The following is a 23,941-nucleotide window of genomic DNA, read 5'->3' as shown; positions in this document are numbered from 1 at the left end:
ATTTGATGCTTCCACCCCTGTCAACGAACAATGCAGTTGCAAACTGGCTACACAAACCTCAGAGCACTAAGAGAGAATGTCAATTATTGTATTAGTGGGGCAGATCCCGTCGTAATATTCAAGGCTTAGTGAGTTAAATATGCGTTAAATATTACAGGATTTTAAGCCAGGCTGACAAACTGTGGAAATATCAGTTGAGATAAAACCTCATCATTTTCAAGCAATAATCTCTTTTCTGTCAACTGTAACTGTAGTGAGTTTATTTGTTCATTTTATTACTGACTTACCAATATAGTAACGTTGACTGATTATAGAAACGTTATACCAATAGTTAAGCTATCCCACGAGCCCAGCCACAATCTCCGACTTCATAAAAAAAATCTCCTCTTCGGACCAACGAGAGCAGCATCAAGCACTGAATTTGCAACCCAACTCCTCGCCATCTGAGCTCACAGATTTCGTTCAATTAATTGACTGTGACAATTTTAACAAGGTAAGCATTTAAGTATTTGTATGTTTAAATCATTATCGTACAAGTGTAAACTAATTACTTGTAACTTTAAGTGCAGATTATAAATTTACAGCAAAGCAGACTCGAAATGTCAAAGGTACAACATGACCCCTACTACAACCAGCAGATGCATATGCAAATGCCCATCCAAATGCAACCTACTGCCCAACAATTTTCTGCTGTACCACTGAATGTTCCATATGGGCTCGAGTATTTGGCACATCTTGACCAAATATTTGTCAAACAGAAGATTGAGGCACTGGAAGGTGAGCTCAATTTCAATTTCATAGAATTGTTGTGGTAATTTATATATCACTGATAAATAAAGTGGCATTTCATATTTTTTGTAGTAATTCTGGGTTGCGAGACAAATAACAAGTACATTGTGAAGGATGCCGCCGGTCGGGATATGTTCACGGCGAAGGAGAGCACGGATTTCTGCACGCGCCAATGTTGCGGAAATATTCGTCCTTTTGACTTGCTTATCAAGGACTTCAGCGGACAGGAAGTGATTCATCTTACCCGTCCTTTGGCATGTGGAAGTTGTTGCTTCCCCTGCTGCCTGCAAGTGAGTTGCTTTTATGCGATTATGTATACATAATTTGGCATAGCTTTCACTTTTTAAATACTATTATCTTTAAAAATTATGACCCTAGTCCATCCAAATTTTCGCCGGAAATGGTGAACTATTGGGCACGATTGAGCAAGTTTGGACATTTTGGATTCCCAAATATTTAGTGAAGAATGGAAACGGCGAAGTCGTCCTCAAAATAGAGGGACCTTGCTGCACATGCGCTTGCTGTGCAGATGTTGACTTCAAAATCTTGTCTGTTTCTGGGGATATTGAGGTTGGAAGGATCTCGAAGAAGTGGAGTGGTCTATTGAAGGAAGCCTTTACCGATGCTGACAACTTTGGGATCACTTTCCCCATGGATTTAGACGTCAAGATGAAAGCTGTTATGCTTGGAGCCTTGTTCCTCATTGTAAGTTATCATTTGTTAAATTTTGATAATTAAATAATAACAATTAACTATTATACAATTTTGTGTTTAGGATTTCATGTTCTTTGAACATACGGAAAATTAAGAGAATCATCTGGTGACAACAATCTGTGATGACTTTTGCAAACTATACTTCTGCATAAAACTTTGATTCGCCCAATCTGAAGTCGGTCGGTTGTTACATTTTAAGATACTTCATATTTATTTATGAATTTTCTTGTGAATGATATTAAATTTATGATTGAATTATAATTTTAAAGTTTGGATAGATTTATATGAATTAATTGACTTGTGCACAATACATATTACTACATAGATAGATATTAAATGACGCTTATTCAATGTACAGCACACAGTAACTTTGTGCATGTGTATGTATACTACGACATTTGCATAAGGTTAGGGGTTTAGAGGTTAGGGATTCAAATGTACGACTCCTTTGGAGTTAGCTTTTTTGACGTCAATTTTATAATATACAACAATACAATACAAATATTTATTCGACATGTTCGTATAATATAATCATACAAACTCTTCAATATATATATATGTCCTACATTATTGTTAACAGTAAGCATATCCGTATACATGGCAACACAGCGGACATACTACATATACAAATTTTACTTGCATGACGGTTTAGATGCTAATTTTCATTGTAACTCTACGAAATTTCTTGTAATTAGCTAAACATCACCACCCTGATGTGTGAGAGAGTTATCATTTTACCATAACCTAATAAAAGTAATATGTAGTGTATGTACGTATATATGCACATGTCCAAAAAATTTGTATGTGCCCACTCAATTAATGCAACAACAAACTATATATTTTATTTATTTATCAAACGTAATGAAAGTTATTTGTAAATGTAATTGGAAAACATGAATTTAACTAAATTTTCATTAAATATGATGACGGGTGATCCGACCAAGACCACGTTTAATTGTATTTATTTGCACCCATTTGAAGGATAAGAAATTAGCATATAAACTGACTTTCCTTATTTAAAAATGCCCTGCTGTTTGTATTTGATTATGATTACAAAATACTTTTATCACTTTCCTTATTTCAAGTTAAATTTACGATCGAGGTCGATTTTTGTGGAGATACTTTCAGAAAGCTGTTAAGTTTCAAGGGGAAAAACGCATGATGACGACACTGGACAAGAAGGTAAAAGTCCAAGTGGCCTTGATTCAAGCAGGCCTCATACTCTTTTCTCCGGGGATTATTGTCCTCCTCCTGCTTGGGTGGGTTTGGAGGTGGTTCGTGCTCAAATGGGGGGCATGGAGGGGGGAATTTCTCCACCCCGTGTCCGGCCTAGACCTCATGTTCATCACGGACACGCCACACCAACCTCACTCTGTCATTCTGATGATCCAAGTGTTATCCGGCACTCCTACGAAGGTTTGTCAGACTTGTTTTTTATGCATCTAAAATTTTTTTCCTACTCTTGTTGTTCTTTTCGTTCATATAATTGAGATACTCATGAATCAACGAATGGTGTGACCGACACAATCACACAAAATAATCAAATGTGGTTTGTCATCAAACACAACTAGTTCTATGAAGATTGAATACATGTTTTTGTCTACGCAGGACAGAGTCGTGGCTGACCTCAGACGAGTTTACGACACTCGGGACAAGGATGGAAAAAGATGCTTCTGGAAACTGGGGACTTATCCGAAGGAATGGATGGGGTACTGGGTGAACAAGGAGGTCGACAATTTTGACATAGAAAATCAGGTAATCTACTTACGTACTTATCAAGATTTATTGCTTAGTTTGGCTATACACAAGACAATATTTATTCGTTAGGTCACTTTTCTTCAAGACTGGAAACTCTCAACTCCTCAGGATGTCAACCGTCTCATGGAACACTTACTCCGTCACCGTGTCCTCCCCTGCCAACCCTGGCTTGACTTCATCGTCGCCCCCAATTATCTAGATGGGCCGGGTTCCTTGCTAATTATCCGTTTCTCGCACGCCATGGCGGACGGATATTCCATGATGAAACTGTTCTTCCGCCTCGCTGGGTTCGACTCTTTGCCTCCCGACGTCCCCCAGGATAAAACCACTCCAGTTAAATTCTCCCTCCTCAACTGGCTCGCCCATTCGAAAAGACTCCTCACGGAAGGGCTCACTGTTTACGTCCGGGTGTGGAACTCACTCCCACAAAACAACATTTTTCGCCGAGGTCCACTCGTCGTCGGGGTGGCCGAAGAGGTGACGGGGTATTGGAATTGTGCCATCACGCCGCAATTTCCCTTGGAAAAGGTCACGGTGGCAAGAAAAGCGTTCAACACGTCGTTTTATGGGGTCGTCGTGTCAGCCGTTGTGGGTGGACTCAGGGAATTTGCGAGAGGACAAGGTTGGGAGGATGCTGACTTGCCGGATATTGTGACCACACTGTTGGCCATGGCCAAATCGAACCATCCTGATGGGACGTTATGTAATCATTGGTAATATTTAGTAAATGTCTTAAATAATTGTAGCAATATATGTAGATTTACGTATCATCATCATGTAGGCGTCCCATGATTCTGGATCTCCCAATCGGCAATGGGAGGGACACGATATCCACCCTAAAAGACATGCATACCCTCCTCGAGTCCTGGAAAGTTTCGACCGCCTCCGAATTCGGTACTCTGATTCTTCGCCTGATTGAACTATTTCCCGTCTTTTCTCGAATCGACGACATTCTAAGTTTTTGCGGGATGACGTTAATTAGCTCGATCACAGCAACGGCTAAAAATGTGCCACAAGTCTTTGGGCAAACGGTGGAGGACGTGTACCATTTTATGCCTATACATCGGGAAAATATTGCGAGTGAGTGGAAATATATTTTTATAAACTTGTGTATTGTTATTTTCTGAAAATTATTTTACATACACCACGTTAGCATTGGCGTGGGGCAGTTGTAGCAGCAATGGGCACCTTCGAATATCTGTAACTGCGGAGAAAATATTTTTTCCCAGAAGGGAGCATGTGTATCACTTGGCCGATTGCATTCATCAAGAACTTAACAACATGTACGAACTCGCTTTGGAACGGATGAAACCTAAGCTTGATTAAAATAGTATTCAATGTGTAATGGGTTGTATGTATTGCATTCAGCTGCAGAAACTAGTAACCAAGTAATAAATGGTGATATGCGTATGACAAAAATTATTATAGAGAAGTTTGAATTTTTTGGATTTTTTGAGATAGGAATAAATATTAAACTTTAATACTGGCTTTCCTAAATTCGACCCCCGTATCTTTAGAAATTGCGACTTAATGAAATACTCCGTAATGTAATGTCGTCAACAAACTAATTGCCACCAAGTCGTCAAATGGGCAATAGTTATTTTGGAGGATCTGTATTCTACTTCTACCGGGAATCTCGCGACGCGAGCGAGACAAAGAGTCCAATGGGTTTTTCCGGGCAGACCAATCTCGCTCATCTCGCGTGTCATTCATCAGAGCAACAAATCGAAAACCGGTGTTTAAACGGTTGTACATAATCGGAACACCCAGTTTTTGACGCCCTATTTAATTGAAAAAAATGGGAGGGATGAATTAAACGAAATTACTTAATGGGCGTCAGGTCAATGGGTCTCAATTTTGAATTTCATGCACTAATAAATAGCTATAATTTAGACAAGTAATTGAATTAAATAAAATTGAGTCATGTGACAATTTTTTGATCTACATAAACTTATAATAATTATAATCATTTGGCTACTAGATACGTATGTATATTCCACTGATTTGCATTTAAGTGACTGACTTCAGTATATGAGTAAATGAGTTCTATTGCAATATGTATGTAGGTATGTAGGTATGTATGTATGTATGATACAATATTATGTATGTACATATATATGTACATACATATGTATGTATATAAGTATGTACACATGTACGCACCCATGCTGGAATAGGGGTATGTATAAAGGGTCCTTATTTGCATCTGTATGGAATAAGGGTAAGGATTTTCTAAGGCCAGATGGTACATATTTGTGTGCACTTCAACACTAGCCTAAACTAAACACGAGATTTTATTACTAAAGTCATCGATCAGGTCCTGAATTAAGCGAAACGATAAATAAATCGAATATAGATAGTGTTACATTGAAGTAATTATTTATGACAACAATTTCATACATGAAGTAATATGGAAATAGATCCAGTGTTCGATATTCCCAGCACATTCGTACAAGAATTTAATAATACAAATGTTGAACGAATCTCTGAAAATGGAGACAAAAACCCACAGGCTTACAAGACGATTAACCGTACAACAGGAAACACCAGGTTTGTATTTGTAGTAAAAGCATTATTATTCGCATATTTTTATATTCATTGATTAATCAATGTTCATCTCTGAGATATTTATTCATGTATCAGTATTATGTTGAATACCAATAGAAATGGCCATGATCGAGCTCAAAACAATTACGACGAGTCCGTAGTTCCTCCTGAATACAGGGAACAATCTCTCTGGGATGCGTTATTCGAACTTGACAACTACTACAATTCTCCAATACCAATCGTCCGGGTTGAAAATCATGACATTTCAACAATGTATCCTGAGGGAATCTCATTGGACATTAATACCAATACCATTGGTAATTTTACATCAGCACCACACTCAAACCCACCTCTGCAAACTCAGTCTAGTGAGTTGGTAAGTGCTTCTGTTCAATATCTAGCTATTAGCATAACAATTATTTTTAATATAAGTACATTGCATTACACAATTATGAGTCATTTCCTAGGTTCGAAATTTGCAGAACCGTGTAATCTCGGTCAATCCCTCTACAACTGCGGCGTATCAACCTACTGAGACAAATGCTGTTGCTGTGGTACCACGACCTCGACCCCCTCTGAGAACGGAGACTGATCACCCCATGTCCTCATCGACCATAAACTTACAAGCCATCCAAATTGGAACATATTACTTTGCTCGCAACACTTACAATCAAAGGGACCGATTGCAACCTGTGGCGACTTTTTCGACAAATGTGATCTCATTTGTCATACCACACTCCAAACTATGTACGAATTATAGAAAACCTCCTATGCCTCAAACTAATTCTAAATAAATAAATCACTTTATTCAGGTAGTATACCAGTTACCTGCGCCATACCAGTGAGATGCATTGGTAAAGTGGAAGCACCCAAGTCTGGCGAAACTTTCCCAGCAATATTTATTCACCTGAGCGACTCCGGATGTACTAATTACTTACGAAATTTACTTGGATTTGGTTATGATCCGAAGGATGCAGATTATCATTTCGATCCTGAGAGTGCAGGTAGGCTTACCAATTTTAGTATGCAAATATGCATGCATTTATTTACATACGTATGTGTTAGAAGTCTAAAGATCTAAAACAAAACTTTATTTCAGATGTGAACCAAAGTAGGATCACCTTTGTTGGAAAGACAAACGACAATACTTATGCATCCAGGTTGCAAGATATATTGGCAGGGCAGACTACGCTGGAAATCGGTTATTTTACATTCCTTACAATTTTGCATGATTCCGTCAAATATCTTAGGCAGAAACGAAATCGTTTTTCTATGAATTAGATAGAACATGGTATGGTTTATCATTATAAAGTAATTCAAGTGCTGTTGTGTGCACAATTAATTAATTGCACAGTTTGCAAATTAAGGAGAAACTCTTACAATTAAGCAAAATATCTATGTTATTCGACTGCTATCGCACAGTTCCACTTTCCTCATTCCGTAGACATGTCTTAATTAAGTAAATGACTTAATTACGTGATACTTAATTAAGTAAGACGAGCTGATTATATCAGATTACACAAGGAAAGGGCCGAACCCAGCCATCCTAAAGAGCCCCTCCTACGTACAAAATTTTGTAGTAATATGGATTTATTTATTCACGTCAGGATGCGCAGGATAAATTTTTACTCCAGCGGACATTCGCAAATGTATGTAGAAAATTTACTGATCACCGCAATCCCAAATATTGTGGGAAAGCAAATTATCTAATCCAATAATACATCAGTAATAACAAATGAGTATTGTAAAAATAACGGTTTATGTATGTAATACAGTTGGCCCCACGCAAATTGTGTAGTGTAAGTACTTAGAAGTTGGATAGAAAATATGATAACGTCATAGACCATCATATGCACTACTAAATTACGCCAAACTCATGTGAAGCTTGGTGAAAATATGTGTGTAATAAAGAAACTGCGCATGTTCTGTATATTTAAATAATTCAAATTATACCATGATCTTAACAATGAGTTTATCATTCGTAATATTAATGCATAAATCTTAAATCTTAATTTCGAACATGAATGAAATTGTTTTGATCATACTTACATATTATTTTACTTTATATATTTTCCAAGTTTTTACATACATACTTAATTCTCACCTCGTCATTTTATGCACACAGTAAAAAGATTTACTAGTTGCAAATTTAAATAACATACGGTTTTTATCGTCCCTCAAGAAATACTAAATCTTTAGTTTTTATGCTTTTCAACATTTACTTAGCTCATGATAAATTTCATCAGGCGTGCATCTCAACATTTGATTTGTCCAGCTAAACAAGGTCCGCAAATAATCACTCGAATGCTGTCGCCTCGCCATAAAGGACAAACATTTCAACTTTTGCATGATTAATGAATCACATAACTCACGCATCGATATTCTACTCGGATTATTGCAGATTTAAAATTTAATTATAGGATAAACCGTCTACGCGATCAGACCATGTTCTATTTGTTCCATTAATTTGTAATATCTCGTATAAATCCACGTCACAAACAGTAGCGAAAAATGGGGAAATATGTTCAGAAAATATAGCTTTCCTTATTGACCAACAAATAGCTTGCAATGAGTATTAAATTTAGCATCACCACCCAGTTTCAATGCTTCGCGAACGTGCATGATCCAAAAAAAGCGTGGGGTACCATTCCATTTCGATGAATACGTAATCCTGCTGTCATGTAAAGGAAACAAGTTCAAATGTGTAAGTTGCAAGGAAACCTTGGACTCATAATGTTTAAAGTTGATGTGTGATTTAACAAGTAAATTGCAGTCGGTAATTTTCCCTGAAGGCAGTTTCATAGGTATTAAATAAATTGAATGATCTCGGCCTCACATCGGGAATAAGATTGTTCAAGAAACAAAAATCTATATATATACCTTTTTGCTACAGAATCATATTCCTTCTTTCGCAATTGGTCCTTTATCAGTAAAGAACTGGAACAAATAATTTCATCATGCTTTTCGGTAAGCTTTCAGTTTTCCTGGAAAAATATTACATTTCAAGTTACTCGTGTACTTTTACTAATGCGTAATTACCACGATTCACAGGTTGGGTCACATTTGTGGTCGACAATGAGGCGGTCCCGAAGGCCTTGGTACTGCTCAACTCATTGAGAGCGTGTCATACATCGGAGAAAATCGTGGTGATTTTGGGGAAATCCATCTCTCCAGAAAACATGTAAGAAATTTAGTGACAATTGTGCGTTCATTGCGTATCGATTAAACTTTGGCAAGCATTTTGGGTAATAAAATTCATACATATGCATAAATATTTATAGAGGTCGCATAAGTCATTACGCTGATGATGTTATCCAACTACACTCTCTAACGGAATTAGCTATCTCGCCCGATGTCGCGGCTCGGATTCAGTGCTGGAGTTTACCTGGGTTTTCAAAACTCATTTTTCTGGATGCTAGCTGTGTCGTAAGTTTTCTAAGATATCGTTTTGCCATCCAGAAATGTGATTAGTCAAAAAATCTCGGGTTTAAAATAGGTCCTTCAAAATGTTGACAATTTGTACACCGAGACAAAATCTGGCCGAGTTGTCCTCTCGAAGAACAACTCTGCTGGAAATGAAAGCTCAATACTGGTTTTGGAGCCTTCATTTCAATTCTACCAACGTCTCACCACCGATCTGAAAAGTTCCTTTAAATCCGGTAATTACATCTTAATTAATTAATGTGATACTGAGGATGAGTCAGTGGATAATAAAAATTATGTCACAGGCGACGCGAGTCAATGGTTTAGTCAATATTTGAGCAAATTACCAAACTGTTCAGAATTAGATGCAAAATATGGATTCGAGCTAGGTGAAAAAGAGTCAAAATCAATTGGGTGAGTTTCTACAAACCTTCAGCATGCTGATAAATATTGGGAATAGATTTTGAAGCTCATTTTACCTCAAAGAGAAATAAGCCTTCCTTCCATTGCCATCATCCGTGACTCTGACATCATGAAAGCTTCAGAAGACAACAGTATTATCAAGGTTCGTCTCTCCATATTTTCGGAGTATTTAATTGTATTTTCCAATTTCCAAGTTCAAATTTTAGGACATTCTGCAATACCGAAAAATTTTGGAGGACAATGTTAAGCATACCTTCGCATCCAGCAACGCTCACGAAACTCCGGTAAATTACTTATTTATTTATGTAACCTTAAATTGCAAATATGTAAACATCTTGTATGTACATAAACAACAGAGAGCGCGAGCACAAGGTCCTGAACCGGTTGCAGTTGTCGGGATATCATGTCGTTTCCCTGAGGCAAACTCGATGGATGAATTCTGGGAACTTTTGATTGAAGGGGGGAACGGCATCAAGAAATGTCCCACCAACCGATGGACCGTTGAGCAAGGATGCAACGTTGAAGATCCGGAAATGCAATGTGGATTCTTAAAATGCCCCATTGACGAAGTTGATGCATCGTTTTTTGGATTTAATCCCATGGAATTAAAATATACAGATCCTCAACAACGACTCCTCTTGGAAGTGGCACATGAGGCGTTGGAAGATGCAGGGATCAGCGTGAACGAATTGCACAACCGCCGAATCGGAGTTTTTACCGGAAGCTGGAAGGACGATTATAAAGAACTCATGATTGAAAGTGGCTTCAAGGGAACTGAATTCTTCAGGACGTACATGGGCAACGCGTACTCTTCAACATCTGCCCGCTTGTCGCACGTACTCGGCGTAACTGGCCCAAATATTGCTACGGAGTCTGGATGTTCGGCATCCTTCGCTGCTATCAGAGAGGCAACAAATGCTTTACGATCGGGGGAAGCAGAGATTTGCATTGCCTCTGCCGTCAACTTGATATTGCATCCGTTTAAGCATGAGGACATGAAGGCCGTAGTTTCACCAGATTTCCGCTGTAAAACCTTTGACTCCACAGCAAACGGGTTTGCTAGAGCGGAGGGCGTGGCCAGTTTGGTACTCAAACGCTTGTCGGACGCAGTGAGGTCAGGGGATCGCGTTTATGGTCTCATTCGGGGCATGGGCATGACACAAGAAGGAACCAGTTCCAGCATGGGCACCCCAACAGTCGATACTGAAGCTTTAGCCATGTCACTCGCACTTGAAGAGGCGCACGTTGCCCCGGCCGAAGTTGACTATGTTGAGGCTCATGGGACTGGAACGGTAAAACTCACAAAAAATTGTTTGCTCGCATTTGAGACAATATTATTATGCATAAATGAATTTTCTTATTACACACATTTCAGGTCGTAGGAGATCCTATTGAGGTTAACGCCATCACCAAAGCGTACGCACAACCTCGGCAGAACCCGCTTTTAATTGGGGCAGTGAAAACTAATATCGGACATGCAGAGGCAGCCGCAGGAATGGCGTCCATCATCAAAACCCTTCTGGCCTTCAAGCATGAGATGCTTCCACCCCACCGGAATGTGACCACTTTTAATCCAAACATTGACTTTACCCGCATCCCAGCCACTGTCCCGCTTAAACCGACCCCATGGAAAAAATCTTCAAACCGGAAACGAATCGCGGGAATTTCAAACTTTGGCATTTCTGGAGGCGACACCCATATGATTTTGGAGGAACCACCAGCAATCCCACCGAAACGAAGTATTTTCAGTTTCTCGAGCCCGTCCAAAAATATTGTTACTCTTTCTGCGAAAACGAAAGAAGCTCTCAATACATGCCTCGAACGTCTCGAAGCTACTCTTCATTCCAATCCGTCTCTGACTTTGGACGACGTCGCGTACACGCTCAACATTGGAAGATCACACTACAAGCACCGAGTGGCCTTGATTGTTCCGGACGCTGGCTCAATTTCTGCCGCTATCACAAAAAAATCTTACCTGGAGTCGCCAATAAATTGGAATTCTAACAAGGTTACAAGAATAGGTTTCATGTTCCCAGGTCAAGGCACCCAGTACGCCGGGATGGGTCAAGAATTATGCAAATTATCACCTATTTTCCGCCATCATTTTGATCACTGTACTAAAGTTCTAAAACAAGAGCATAATTTTGATCTGAAATCTGCAATCTGGACAACACCAAACTTAGACCCTGCCATCGTTTCTCAAGTCGCCATATTCGTCTTTGAATACGCAATGTGTCAACTCTGGGCGGCATGGGGTGTCAAACCGGACGTTGTGGTGGGACACAGTTTAGGGGAATTTGTCGCTGCCGTCATTGCTGGAGTCATGACTTTAGAAGATTCTCTAAAATTGGTAGTAAATCGATGCCGTTTAGTCGATTCTTTGCCGCAGGGTGGCATGGCCGTTGTTGGAAAGGACGAAAATACGACAGTGGACCTCCTTAAGAGCTTTCAGTCCTCTTCAGGACACCAACTGGACATTGCAGCTGTTAACTCAAACACACAAACCGTCGTGTCGGGAAGCGACAAGGATATCAATGACTTCATTACCCACGTGAAAGCCTTGAACATCACTGCCATCAAGCTTAATTCCACCGTGGCTTTCCATTCTCGATGCTTGGAACCAATTCTAGCCAAGTTCAAAGCGATTGCTGACACCGTAACGTACTCGAAACCAACGTGCACTTTTATTTCTTCCTCGACCGGGCAGGAGCACACCGACTTTGGTGCTTCCTATTGGGTTAATCAAACCCGAAACTCGGTGCAATTTAAGAAATGCTGCTCACCGTTTGCAGAATGTGGAGATGTTTTCATTGACGTGGGTGCACATCCGATTCTAATCCCACTTCTGCAAACAAACGTTGCCCAAACCCCAAAACCGAAATGTCTTCCATCCATCAATCGAACATCTCCACCTTGGGACACTTTGACAACTTCTTTAGCTACTTTATACACGCTGGGAGTGGACGTGAACTGGACAGATTTTCATAGTTTTCTACCCGGAGAGAAAGTTGCACTGCCGCATTATCCATTCCAACGGAAAAAGTATTGGTTCAATGTTGAAGATGAAGGATCCTCAAACACGTCGGCGAGAGGGGGCAAGAAGGAATTTCCTTTGATTGGCTGGAACATTCAGACACCTTTGGACACAGTCATTTACATCAATTCCCTCAGTCTTAAGACAGTGCCATACGTTGCGGATCACAAGGTATTTTAAACAAGATGCGATGCGATGAATTTGTTTGGAAAATTGTAATGATTTTTTTGAAAATTATGAACTTGTTAGGTTGGTGAACATGCCGTCTACCCGGGAGCCGCATACGTCGAAATGTTCTTCGAGGCCGCAACCAAACTGGGATTTCCGGCTGTCGTGCGTAACATCCGGTTCCGAGCACCGCTTGTCCTAAGTGAAGAAGGTGCCCAGGAGACGCACACCATCATATGCCGAGAAACTGGGAAAGCGCAAATATTCTGTCGTCCTTCCAACATGGCCGCTTGGGTCTGCCATGCTGAAGCCGAATTAAGTGCAGAGCTGCCACCTGCCGTACCGAAACAGTCATCATCTTCCATTTTCGACAACATACAGGCGAGAGACAATAAGACCACGTTGTACGATCGCCTCAAGACCTTGGGCTATAACTTTGACACTCAATTTCAAACCATTCAAAAAGTCTCAGAAGGGGCTAATGGAGAATTTCTGATTGAAATCGAAGTGCCAGTATCGGATAAGGACGGTCACATTTGTCATCCGATCGTCATTGATGCCGTAATGCAATCCTTTGTCGTTACATGCACCGACGACTTCAACTCTCTTCATCTGCCTTCTGCCATTGCTCACTTCGAAATCCTCTCAAGTCCGGAGGGACCCTTGAAATATGTTCACATTACCCCTAGCGTGGTTTACCTTCTGGACTCTAAACTCGGCGTGGTAGCTGTCATGCGAGGCATGGAAACGATGCGTTCAACGTTTGAAAACATTCAAAAAGCGCTTGATGGTGGATCTGAAGTGAAAACCACACCTCTGTTTGAAGAACAATGGATTTCTGCCCCCACAACGGCGTCATCCTTGAAGCAATTCTCATCACTGGTGAAGCAGGACGACATCATTCGACCTGAACGGGTGACTGACACGGCAGAAATTTTAGCCTTGAATCAAGGAATTGGAAAAGGAATCATGTCATCCCTGAAGGGATTAGGGTGGGATTCTTTAAAGGTTGGAGCTACCATTGACGCAGATATTGTCATCCAGCAATTTGGCCTGATTACGGCATCACCATCGCACAAAATTGTTCATCGCTTGATGGAAATTCTAACGGAAGAAGGATATCTTCAAGCCCATGGAAATTTTTTCAAAATTCTGAAAGCCCTACCTTCTGTAGAATCACTGCTCAAGGATATCGACTCTTGCCGAAAAACAAGCCACAACCTCTTGAAAGAATGGGAATTGAGCGATCTGTACTTGGCAAATTTAGTTCCCATTCTAAAAGGGAAAGTCAACGCTTTGGAGCTTCTCTTTCCCGCGGCGGGATCCAATACTTCTGCCGAAACGTTTTACGTGGAAGCTGTAATTTCTTATATTTTTTTATATATTTAAATGTATTCTTGATTAGAATGATTTAAAGTTTACAAATAAATCTATGTTGTAGGAATCCTCGAAACAAATTAACGCCACGCTTCATGCCACGTTCACCGCGCTGTTTGAAAAGGCCTCATCCGCATGGGATTCATCGCATCAGAAAGAAATCCACATTTTAGAAATCGGTGCTGGTACCGGAAGTGCGACATCCGTTGTGCTCCCTCTACTGACGAAATTTGAAATTCCTTTCACCTACACCTACACGGATATCTCTTCCGCCTACTTTCTCAAAGCGGACGCAAAGTTTGCTCGCTGGAAGGAGTCCCTCATTTTTAAAACCTTTAACGTTGAAGAGCCCCCAGAAGCGCAAGGCTTCCCTCCAAACTATTACCATCTCGTGGTAGCATCCAACGTACTTCACGCCACGGTTGACCTCACACAAACTATGACGCACACGAGACAACTTCTCAGGAAGTGGGGTTTGCTCGTCCTCGCTGAAACGTTCACGCCTCAAAGACATTACGACATCACGGTGGGTCACTTGGATGGTTATTGGCGTTACAAGGATATCGATCTTCGACCAAATCATTGCACCGTTACGGAAAACACGTGGCATAAAACGCTGGATAAAACCAACTTCCGGGTTGTTACATCAACTGCAGTGTACAATGGGGGATTGGGAGTCATCTGTGCAGAGGCAAACGAGGAGAGTCGAATCGTAGAAACATCTCAGATATCGAAATGGATTGTATTCTCGGATGGGTCAGAATTGGCGAAGGATATTTCAAACAGGTTAAAATTCCAGGGAAGAACTCCCATTACAGTTCTGAGTGGATCAAGTTATGCCGATGTGGACGCTACTTCAATCCAAATTAAACCCGGGGACAGAGAAGACATTAAGAAGGTGCTTCATCATATAAATGCGGATAATTTTATACGTGACGTTTAGTCATTACGTTCTTTATTTCATTAATTGCAGGTATTTACTCAAGCGAACAAGCTGGAGGGCGTGATTTACATGTGGGGCTTGCTCGACCGCCTTGACATTGCCGATATTTGGCGATCCTATCTCTTCACGATTCAACAACTGGCGTCAAAGTTTCCTCACGACGCCCCAAAACTTGCCGTGATCACCCGTGGCTTGTTTCACGTCACTGACCAAACGCCAGTATTCCCAGCTGCTGCCACACTTTCAGGAATCACGAGATCATTTCTCACCGAATATCCACACTTTTCTGCCAAAGTCATCGACTTGGATGGTGACGCGATGAACAGCATAAGCAACACAGCTGACATTCTAACTTCACAAATTTGGTCACCCATCAAAGGATCAGGAAAAGAAGCACTTGTCGCAGTCCGAGGCAACCTGCTACACTACGGCCGACTTCGGCAACTGAGAAAAGGCCACACTTTCTCCAAACTTTCACTTCCAAAACAAACCGCGTTCTGTCTCGACATGCCAAAAACCAATTCAATTTCCGATCTCAAATTCAAATCTTTCAATCCCGCAGCCCTTCAAGGTGACGAGGTCGAAGTCAAGATACGTGCCATTGGTCTCAACTTCAGAGATGTGTTCCTAGTTTTCCGAGCATTCGATCAAAAATCGGTCGCTCTTGGAAGCGATGTTGCCGGTGTGGTAACAAAAGTTGGAAACGCGGTTACAAAAGTGAAAGTCGGTGACGCCGTGTTTGGAGCGAGGAGTTCACAAACACCTTTCCCAAGCATTGCGACGATGCGAGAAGACGAACTGCTGCATATTCCAGATCACGTGACATTTGAGGAAGCCGTCACTTATCCGGTCGCTTTCTCCTCTGCGTACTACGGCCTCGTGATGCTCGCTGGAATGAAAAAGGGCGACAACGTTCTCATCCACACTGCCACTGGAGCTGTCGGCCTTCGAGCAATTGCTCTTGCCAATGAAAAGGGAGCCAACGTTTATGCAACTGCTGGAAGTCGTAGAAAGCGCGCTTATCTTAAGAATATTGGGATCCCATCAGATCACATTTTCAATTCTCGAGACACCTCGTTCGAACAAAAAATTCTAGCTCTCGGCAAAGGTTCCCCAATAATCGATATTGTCCTCAACTCCGTGACGGGACCTGGTTTCAAGGAGGCGTCACTTGCTGTTTGTAGAAAATCTGCCAAATTTGTAGAACTCAGTGTTATGAATGTCTGGACGAATGAAGAAGTAAAGGAGTTGAGACCTGATGTGACCTACTTCAAACTGGATCTCAGTGAGTCGGCCTATTTGTCCGAGATTTGGGGAACTATTCTTGCCGAGTTGAATAAGACGATTTCAAACAAAAATGTTAAACCGATGCCAATTACGCATTTTCAAGCGGAATATGTTCGAGATGCGCTAACTTTCCTGCAGAAGGCAAAACACGTTGGGAAAATTGTGTGCAGCTTCCCTATCACCGATGGAGCAAAGGAATCGCCATTATTTAACGAGAGAAGCTTGTACTTATTGGCTGGAGGTTTGGGAGGCATCGGTCTCAAGGTGGCGGAGTGGATGGTTTCCCACGGTGCCAAGCATATTGTTCTGACGAGCAGGAGTGCACCGTCTCAAGAGGCTACGATGACCATGGAGAAGCTTAACTCTACTCAAGGAGCTAATGTATTTTCTGAAAAACTAGATGTTTCCAGCTACCAGGAAGTATCCAGTCTTCTCCAGAAACTAGCGGCTCGACCAAACCTACCCATTCTTCGAGGAGTCATGAATCTCGCAGGTGCACTTAGCGACGGCCCGATCTTGGAACAAACTGAAGGAAAGTACAATGTAGTTCTTCAATCTAAAGTGGATGGTTCTTGGAATCTTCACCTGCTAACGAGGAATCTGCCACTGGAGCATTTTGTTCTATTTTCGTCCTTCGCTGCCGTGGTGGGAACACCAGGACAGAGCAATCATGCTGCCGCTAATTCCTTCGAAGATGCTTTGGCCGCATTCCGACATAATTCAGGACTTCCTGCGACCTCCATAAATTGGGGACAGTGGGGTGAAGCCGGTGTGGTTGTAGGCCATAAGATTCACGGATACACGCCTATGCCCACGTCCGCTTGTTTAGCTTCTCTTCAAACCGTGATGACGACACATTTACCCCACGTGATTGCACTAGATGGAAATCATGCCGTGTGGAAAAGTCTATTTCCATGGACGGAGGCGTACTTTAAACCTCTTTACGATGCCACAAAAGCAGCGGGACCATCCAAAAAGGTACGCTTTTTATTTATATCTTATAATTTCTATCCAATACACCATTTTTGAGAATATTATCCACTTATTCATATGTATTTTATAAAAATTCAGATTGAGAAAGGTGGTCCCGACACATTTTGGCGAGAAATGTCCGAGGCGCCTACTGACGACGCGGTCTCATTGGTTGTTTCCAATCAAATTCGATGCGTCCTTGCCTCCCTCTTGGACCAACCGCCCGAGGATATCGCCAACGACCAAGAACTTGGCCTCGATTCCCTTATGAATATCGAACTGCGCAATTCTCTCCAGTTTTTGGTTGGTCCAACCGTCACCGTTCCAAGTACATTATCATCCTGCGCCAATCTGGACGAATTAACAGCAACAATTGTGGAGCTCACTAAAGGGAAACAGGGAAGTCAAACCACTATCGACAAATCTAACGAGTCTTTTGCTACCGTTGTAAAGGAAGAGGTTGATTTAGCGGTCACTGCCATTACGGGCACACCAACGCCACCAAACACAACACCGGATAAACCTGCCTCGCAAATCCAGACTTGCCTTTTGACCGGAATAACAGGGAATCTTGGTCCGTACGTTCTGCAACAGTTAACACAACGCCCAACAATTACTCGAGTCACATGTCTCGTTCAAGCCGAAAATGACGACGCCGCTACACAACGCGCCGTTAAACATCTCTCTCATTTGCAAGTTTTGGATAAAATCGACATGTCGAAAGTCACCATTATTGCTGGGACTCTATCTCGAAGCAGTTTCGGCCTCTCCAATTCAGCATATTCATCCCTTGCGTCCTCAGTCGACGCCGTATTCAACATTGCTGCTGCCACATCTCACGTTGAATCTTATCCTCGCCGAGGTGAAACTGAGACAAATTCACTTCGTCAAGTCAACGTCCTCGGAGTGCGAGAAGTGGTTACTTTCGCAACTACAACAAAGTCAAAATACATTTTCCATGCTTCCTCCTTGGCCACCGTGATGAACTCGGCTAAAAGTGCGTCCGGATCAGACATATTGCAGGAGGGATGGACCCCTAATCAGGAATTTGACAATGCACCCAATTTCGGGTATATTGTGTCAAAATTCGTGGGTGAGAAGGTAATCGAAGGAGTGCTTCGTGAGATAAAACTACCCGTCAAGGTGTTCAGGTTCCCACTCGTGTGCGGTTGTTCGACATCAGGACAACAGGAAGTCTTGAAGAACAATTTTTTCATGAAATATTTGTACTACTTCAAATCCGGCCTCATGCCAAAGGACGACATTCCCATCCCACTTCTTCCCGTGGATCATTGCGCTGCGATCTCGTTGGCTGTATTTTTCTCGGATAAAGCTCCATCCGACGTGTACAACATTGTGAATCCTTCCGTCCCTTCGGAAGTGGAGCTGGTCAGGCTCGGAGCAAAGTTGGGGCATCCGATAAAGCAGGTTGATTACGACCAATGGGCGAAACACATGAAGGAGGATAAGACCTGTCTCCTCGGCGCATTAAAGCATTTCTACACTGACCCCCAAAGATATCCAAAACTGAAGAGTGAAATGAAAATGTTGGACGGATGGAGGGCTAATAAGACTTCTTACTATCATAGCAACAAGGTCGAGAAGTATCTTCCGAATTTGAAACAAATTGTTGAAGATCCAATGATCACGCTACAACGGGATATGGAGTATGCACTCAAACAAGTCAATTAAACTGAAAATAAATTAAATCTATGAAATTATACTGGTGAGCATATATATTCGGGACATCAAATTGGTTTGCAAAAATGTCATTATTTTAATTCAAGGAATAAATAAAATATAAAATAAACAATTAAATTGACTCAATAATTGCTACTGGAGAGTCGCCAAAATTGCAATTTCATGACACTTCAGACATCATGGTACATATGTAAACGAGATTGAATATTATTTTTAAATGTGAGCAGATGATGAAGGCCTAATAAATTTTTCAGCAGTAAACGACGTCATGTATTTTGTAAATTACCATTAGCTTAAAAATTCACGATGCAAAACGATTTGATTGTATTTATTAACGATAATATAATGACCGTCATTTTTTCCATTAAATCGAGAGATTTATGTATAAGATTTAATTTATGGATGAATCAAAGCAGTTAGTCGTACAACTTGCATCCAATCCAATGTAACTTAAACGTATTTTAAGACCATGCTGTATTTAAATAATAGCTGCAATTGATCTCCGGACTTAAATCAAAGTTCATCAGTAAATTAATGTGATATGCATATGTACATATTCCATTAGACAACATACACAAACACATAGCACATCGTAAATGTAGCAAACGTAAAAGGAAACAGGATGCTGCACAGCTTATCCATCTTCCTCGCAAAGGAATTATACCTCGAAATTCTTTCCTGCTTATCATCCTTCAAATTATCCTCCTCATCACCCACAGGAGTAAAAAATATCTTATTCCTTTGAAGTAAAAATGCCACCGTGGCAGTTTCCATAATTGCCAAAACTGCAATAGTCGTACAAAATCCGGTCCAAACGTCAACAGCTTTAACGTACGAAACTTTTGGCAGATTTTGATTCGCACCTTGAATTTGTGCAGTCATCGTTAAAAGAAGAGTCAGGGTTAGCGATAACCTCGCACTTATCGATGGACCAAGCCAGAAACTAATCCAGGTCAGCGTTACAATCAGCGTGGAAGGAAGGTAAATCAGCAACATGTAGACCGTGGAGTGTCGGCGAAGATAAAAGTCGGCCGAGATTTTGCTAAAATCCCCCATTCTCCACACCCCCAATCGCCCAGACGATCGGCCAGATGTTTTAATATCTGTCAAGGTAAATTGGGACAGGCGGCTATTTCTCGACTCGACCAATTCGACAGGGTCGTCACCGTCCCATACGAGCAGGATGTGTCCAATGGTTTCAGAATATTCAGATATTTCCATGGAACAAATTTGGGAATCGAATGGGAAATAGGTGAGATCCATTTGGCAGCCGAATGTGACCGTGATCCGGGAGCTCCATATCACTTGGCCGTTAGGGTAGACTCTTTTGAAAGTGTTCAATTTAAACGTATTGTGAATAGAGGAGGCTCCTTCATTGGTGAAGAAGAGATCTGGTGACCCTATAAAACGAAAAATATTATAATGTTTGTTATCGGGTAACATTTTTTCATTGTAAAATGCTTACATATTTTCTCAGCTACGTCGTCAATTAATGTGAAATAATCTGACTGTGTACCGTTATACATTAGACGCTGATCTTGCCACATCTGACGAAATACGAGTTGCGCAGCAAACTCCATTTTCAGTTCGTCGATTCGATCTATTTTTTTAACTGAAATGTTGACCTTAATCACTGTGGCGTTTCCGGTAGAGTTTGATTCTGTGGGGTTGTTGGGCGTTATTGGTAGGGGGCGAATGTCTTTGGAATAGTGGGGTCCGTTCAGAATATCCAGAACGGGGTGGTGCGAAGGTTGATCAGCAAATATCAGTGGTGGAGCAAATATTAAGAGAAAGAATAAAAACATTTTCCAGTTTCCTGTTTTATGCTATTATTTATGATTTTATGCTCAACAAGGAAAGCTGACGACTGATCAAGTTGCATTAAATGGCGATTTAATTTTTCTGACCTTCACTAATTTTTCAATTATCAAAATTGATAGAATAATTTACCATATATAACCAAAGCTGACAATCATGAGAGCACCAGAAAGAGCAAATTAAACATATTGGTTATCGATTAAACCATTCCGACACGAAATGTGCGCTACACATGTATTATATGTATAATTGCATGTAATTTCTGACGTCTAATTGAGATGGAAACGCATGTATGCATGTGCATATGTACTTGTATACATGTAATAAATATAAATTGAACGTTCTGTTACGTATATAGGTAGATAAATGCCTGTAGCTGTCTAGCAAGAAAAATAAAAATAAAAATTTCGAATAAAAACAACTTATTTATTATTTATCCTTGCCTAATTTTAATACCCAATAACATCAATATCGTAAATTATAACTAAGAAAATAACCCTACGCCACATAAAGCATCCCACGAATTTTTTCGCGACCACCATGTAAATATGTGATCGCTGAAAAATCATCGACTTCTCATTCCGAAAATATTTGTTTTAGCATGTAACAAAAAATGAATTTTCACAAGTTTCTTTTGTGTATAAAATTTCTGGACGTCATCGAAAGTTAAGTGTGATCTTGCCGGCTAGAAATGCGTTGGCATCTGGCTGTGTGCTTCACAACTGTAACGATAGATCGTATTTCTGAAAAATATGTAGGTAGCCAACGAAAATACATCTACAGAATTTGCAGAATAGAGAATACTAGAAGGACAACTCGTACAAATAGCATATTTTGCAAAAAAAGAGAAGGGATTCATTTCAACGAACTATTTAAACTTCAACTTTAGCTAAGTCTTTCTTGGTACTTTTTGTGATAGTGTTGAGGTCGGTTGGTAGCGAGGTGTCACAATAATACTGGTGTGGACTTGGTAAACATAAGACGCTAGAAGGATTAAGAGACTGACTTTACTTTGGCTTCACGTGTATATCACGATTAAGAAAGTATTTAGAAACCACCAAGTAAATATTATTTTACTCCGCAATTCATACGTAACGAGATAATGCTTCATGATTCTCTTGTTATTTGAGCTATTATTATGTATCTCCCTATTATCAAACTTGCGGAGGGTGACCGTTGAACGGTTTCAAATTTTTGATTGATGGGGGTTGGAGTTGTGTCGCAAAAATGTACACGGCGAGGAGACAGTACACCGAAAAGATGAGGCTCACTCCATCCACTAGTCCGGGCTGGATGGTAGCTTCAGATCCAAGAACGACAAATGCGACCAATGTTCCAAGCGTGAAAAGTGCACCGGATGCTCGAAAGCCTAACCAGGCCTTGAGAAGGAACACCCTTTCCTGGATGACAAAATGAGCACAAATGTTCAACTGAAACAATTAATTGTAGCACAAGAACCTGCGATCCATACCTTCGTAAGTCCCCAGATGAGCAACCCTCCAAACGCAATTTGGAAGATGCAGTAGACAATAAAGAGTGCAAGAAGTAATCCAATATACGTCACTATCGTTCCATAAGTATTTTTGCACTTAATTATGTAGACGTTAAATAAAATAATATAAAATGGTATGTAATTCACTCACTGGACGGCTTCTCCTCGCCACTGGTCGATGAATTAGACTTGGTTGGTGCTGTTATTTCCGTTGTTGGACGTGCCGTGGGTGGAGCAGCAAATGCTATGGCGAAGATTGCAAATATCCCTAAACCCGCTCCCAACGCTCCGATAACCTGATGTCAAATGTAGACAATTACTGATAGTTACATAAACCACGTGGATTTCATGCTATGCTAAGTAAATCGTCATTTACGTACAATATCAATAATTGCAATCAACAAGACCCCCTTCCTCAGAGGGATGCAGCAGCACGGATTCTTGTCCATGAACATGATTAAAGTTGACGGAGAATAAGATATGCGAGATATTATTAATTGTTGAAAACCTGGTTTAAAAAATAAAGTGTAGAGAAAAAAGGCACTCCTCCTACACAAATAAGTAGATCTGTAGGGCCCTTAATATTAATTACACTTTGTACTTATCACCACCACCCCACCCACAAATAAAAATATATCACAGGCAACTAAACAATATTTTTGCACTGTTTCCTGTTCATTCCAAGTGTGGGAGGAGTTGTGCGTACTCCACTTCGACCAGTTTAAGATTACGATCAGTGCTATTACATAGCCATGCAAAAAATGAGTAAAGTAATAAAATAATGACACCAACTCGCTAACTCTCTCTTCCTTCGTATACTTTTAAAGTCTCATTGCCATGAGTTGGACCTCACCAATTGGCAGCACCACTGAAGAACGAAATCACGCAACGCAAACCAAAGTTATCATCTGCATAGGACTGCGTGTATCTATGTATATGCAAGATTAGAGAGTGCTGATGCTGATGCGGTCGTTGTAGAATAAAGCAAGCTTTTTATTTGTGGATGAATAGATTCGATTTTGTTGGTGGAAAAAGTGAGAGGCAGTTCTGTCAGTGTGATTGTTATTACCACTGACTGAGATTGCTCCTCAACTAAAAATACTTATGCATTATTATGCATGTGATTCAGTTACGCTTTGAATTCGACGAGGATTGTATAACACACTTAGCGTAATAATGACAGAATGCTGTAGACGCCATAATTGAGCCCCTCATTTAAATGAAATTGCAGATTTCGAATCATGCTACGTAATACGTTGAGTTGTGGACGTAAATATCTGACCCCCGACAAAATGCAGGATGATTAATGATGACAATGGTAAAATGGGAAGGGACGGAAGGACGAAATTACTGCCATTGTCACTTTATTACCACCACTGCAGTGATTTTTTACTTGATCAAGAGGGGTGTAATTATGTATCTTTATTCTCTGCATGTGACATGAGAAATCTACATATTCCAGAAATCCTAGTTGAATGCATGAGAGAAATACGAT

The 23,941-nt window shown here is 40.7% G+C and overlaps 7 protein-coding genes across 13 annotated transcripts; 5 read left to right on the top strand and 2 right to left on the bottom strand.

Annotated features, from left to right (window-relative positions):
• The first annotated feature begins 45 nt into the window (after positions 1-45).
• LOC110863293 (phospholipid scramblase 1) lies at positions 46-2,449 on the top strand. Of its 6 annotated transcripts, none has more exons than XM_022112568.2 (6): positions 46-250; positions 332-493; positions 570-777; positions 862-1,079; positions 1,168-1,494; positions 1,565-2,449. In XM_022112568.2, the coding sequence occupies exons 3-6, from the start codon at positions 600-602 to the stop codon at positions 1,595-1,597; spliced, it is 756 nt and encodes a 251-aa protein (XP_021968260.1). In that variant the 5' UTR covers positions 46-250; positions 332-493; positions 570-599; the 3' UTR covers positions 1,598-2,449. The 6 variants fall into 6 exon arrangements, with proteins under 6 accessions (XP_021968260.1, XP_021968254.1, XP_021968256.1 ...); XM_022112562.2 differs by having other exon boundaries at positions 46-253; XM_022112564.2 differs by having other exon boundaries at positions 46-253; positions 315-493.
• A 208-nt stretch (positions 2,450-2,657) lies between these two features.
• Positions 2,658-3,330, top strand: LOC118436625. The gene is made up of 2 exons (XM_035855087.1): positions 2,658-2,919; positions 3,112-3,330. The coding sequence occupies exons 1-2, from the start codon at positions 2,662-2,664 to the stop codon at positions 3,328-3,330; spliced, it is 477 nt and encodes a 158-aa protein (XP_035710980.1). The 5' UTR covers positions 2,658-2,661.
• On the top strand, positions 3,298-5,062 carry LOC118433899. Its single transcript, XM_035846370.1, has 3 exons — positions 3,298-3,974; positions 4,043-4,341; positions 4,415-5,062. Exons 1-3 carry the CDS (start codon positions 3,385-3,387, stop codon positions 4,585-4,587), a joined length of 1,062 nt encoding a protein of 353 aa, XP_035702263.1. The 5' UTR covers positions 3,298-3,384; the 3' UTR covers positions 4,588-5,062.
• Positions 5,063-5,499: 437 nt separating this feature from the next.
• Positions 5,500-7,749, top strand: LOC110863466. 2 transcript variants are annotated; one of them, XM_035846848.1, is made up of 5 exons: positions 5,500-5,811; positions 5,926-6,184; positions 6,291-6,555; positions 6,621-6,812; positions 6,908-7,749. In XM_035846848.1, exons 1-5 carry the CDS (start codon positions 5,672-5,674, stop codon positions 7,087-7,089), a joined length of 1,038 nt encoding a protein of 345 aa, XP_035702741.1. In that variant the 5' UTR covers positions 5,500-5,671; the 3' UTR covers positions 7,090-7,749. The 2 variants fall into 2 exon arrangements, with proteins under 2 accessions (XP_035702741.1, XP_021968478.1); XM_022112786.2 differs by having other exon boundaries at positions 6,276-6,555.
• Positions 7,750-8,720: 971 nt separating this feature from the next.
• On the top strand, positions 8,721-19,257 carry LOC110863456 (phenolphthiocerol synthesis polyketide synthase type I Pks15/1-like). The gene is made up of 13 exons (XM_022112773.2): positions 8,721-8,775; positions 8,860-8,989; positions 9,090-9,234; positions 9,305-9,467; positions 9,537-9,645; positions 9,718-9,796; positions 9,861-9,938; positions 10,011-10,946; positions 11,030-12,859; positions 12,938-14,215; positions 14,298-15,131; positions 15,207-17,441; positions 17,535-19,257. The coding sequence occupies exons 1-13, from the start codon at positions 8,766-8,768 to the stop codon at positions 19,125-19,127; spliced, it is 9,420 nt and encodes a 3,139-aa protein (XP_021968465.1). The 5' UTR covers positions 8,721-8,765; the 3' UTR covers positions 19,128-19,257.
• Positions 19,258-19,386: 129 nt separating this feature from the next.
• On the bottom strand, positions 19,387-20,941 carry LOC110863447 (glutamate-gated chloride channel). The gene is made up of 2 exons (XM_022112762.2): positions 20,653-20,941; positions 19,387-20,536 (listed from the first exon to the last, which is right to left on the bottom strand). The coding sequence occupies exons 1-2, from the start codon at positions 20,939-20,941 to the stop codon at positions 19,698-19,700; spliced, it is 1,128 nt and encodes a 375-aa protein (XP_021968454.1). The 3' UTR covers positions 19,387-19,697.
• Positions 20,942-21,359: 418 nt separating this feature from the next.
• LOC110863033 lies at positions 21,360-23,509 on the bottom strand. The gene is made up of 4 exons (XM_022112245.2): positions 22,827-23,509; positions 22,598-22,742; positions 22,426-22,517; positions 21,360-22,354 (listed from the first exon to the last, which is right to left on the bottom strand). Exons 1-4 carry the CDS (start codon positions 22,899-22,901, stop codon positions 22,109-22,111), a joined length of 558 nt encoding a protein of 185 aa, XP_021967937.1. The 5' UTR covers positions 22,902-23,509; the 3' UTR covers positions 21,360-22,108.
• Positions 23,510-23,941: the final 432 nt, after the last annotated feature.

This window comes from Folsomia candida, unplaced genomic scaffold (genome assembly GCF_002217175.1).
Source record: "Folsomia candida strain VU population unplaced genomic scaffold, ASM221717v1 Fcan01_Sc001, whole genome shotgun sequence".
NCBI lineage: Eukaryota > Metazoa > Arthropoda > Collembola > Entomobryomorpha > Isotomidae > Folsomia > Folsomia candida.
This window is presented reverse-complemented; position numbering and strand designations above follow the sequence as displayed.

Bases quoted from the DNA above. Each gene is read 5' to 3' on its own strand.
- LOC110863293 (XM_022112568.2), top strand. From the start codon at position 600: ATGTCAAAGGTACAACATGACCCCTACTACAACCAGCAGATGCATATG. The intron at 778-861 runs GTGAGCTCAATT...TATTTTTTGTAG, and splicing joins GAAGATTGAGGCACTGGAAG to TAATTCTGGGTTGCGAGACA. The intron at 1,495-1,564 runs GTAAGTTATCAT...TTTTGTGTTTAG, and splicing joins TTGGAGCCTTGTTCCTCATT to GATTTCATGTTCTTTGAACA.
- LOC118436625 (XM_035855087.1), top strand. From the start codon at position 2,662: ATGATGACGACACTGGACAAGAAGGTAAAAGTCCAAGTGGCCTTGATT. The intron at 2,920-3,111 runs GTTTGTCAGACT...TTGTCTACGCAG, and splicing joins TATCCGGCACTCCTACGAAG to GACAGAGTCGTGGCTGACCT.
- LOC118433899 (XM_035846370.1), top strand. From the start codon at position 3,385: ATGGAACACTTACTCCGTCACCGTGTCCTCCCCTGCCAACCCTGGCTT. The intron at 3,975-4,042 runs GTAATATTTAGT...ATCATCATGTAG, and splicing joins GGGACGTTATGTAATCATTG to GCGTCCCATGATTCTGGATC. The intron at 4,342-4,414 runs GTGAGTGGAAAT...ACACCACGTTAG, and splicing joins ACATCGGGAAAATATTGCGA to CATTGGCGTGGGGCAGTTGT.
- LOC110863466 (XM_022112786.2), top strand. From the start codon at position 5,672: ATGGAAATAGATCCAGTGTTCGATATTCCCAGCACATTCGTACAAGAA. The intron at 6,556-6,620 runs GTACGAATTATA...CACTTTATTCAG, and splicing joins CATACCACACTCCAAACTAT to GTAGTATACCAGTTACCTGC. The intron at 6,813-6,907 runs GTAGGCTTACCA...ACTTTATTTCAG, and splicing joins TTTCGATCCTGAGAGTGCAG to ATGTGAACCAAAGTAGGATC.
- LOC110863456 (XM_022112773.2), top strand. The intron at 9,235-9,304 runs GTAAGTTTTCTA...GGTTTAAAATAG, and splicing joins TTCTGGATGCTAGCTGTGTC to GTCCTTCAAAATGTTGACAA. The intron at 9,646-9,717 runs GTGAGTTTCTAC...TTTACCTCAAAG, and splicing joins AAAGAGTCAAAATCAATTGG to AGAAATAAGCCTTCCTTCCA.
- LOC110863447 (XM_022112762.2), bottom strand. From the start codon at position 20,941: ATGTTTTTATTCTTTCTCTTAATATTTGCTCCACCACTGATATTTGCT. The intron at 20,537-20,652 runs GTACACAGTCAG...TTCGTTTTATAG, and splicing joins TCAGCGTCTAATGTATAACG to GGTCACCAGATCTCTTCTTC.
- LOC110863033 (XM_022112245.2), bottom strand. From the start codon at position 22,901: ATGTTCATGGACAAGAATCCGTGCTGCTGCATCCCTCTGAGGAAGGGG. The intron at 22,743-22,826 runs GTACGTAAATGA...ATTTGACATCAG, and splicing joins TGATTGCAATTATTGATATT to GTTATCGGAGCGTTGGGAGC. The intron at 22,355-22,425 runs GTATGGATCGCA...TTTGTCATCCAG, and splicing joins TCATCTGGGGACTTACGAAG to GAAAGGGTGTTCCTTCTCAA.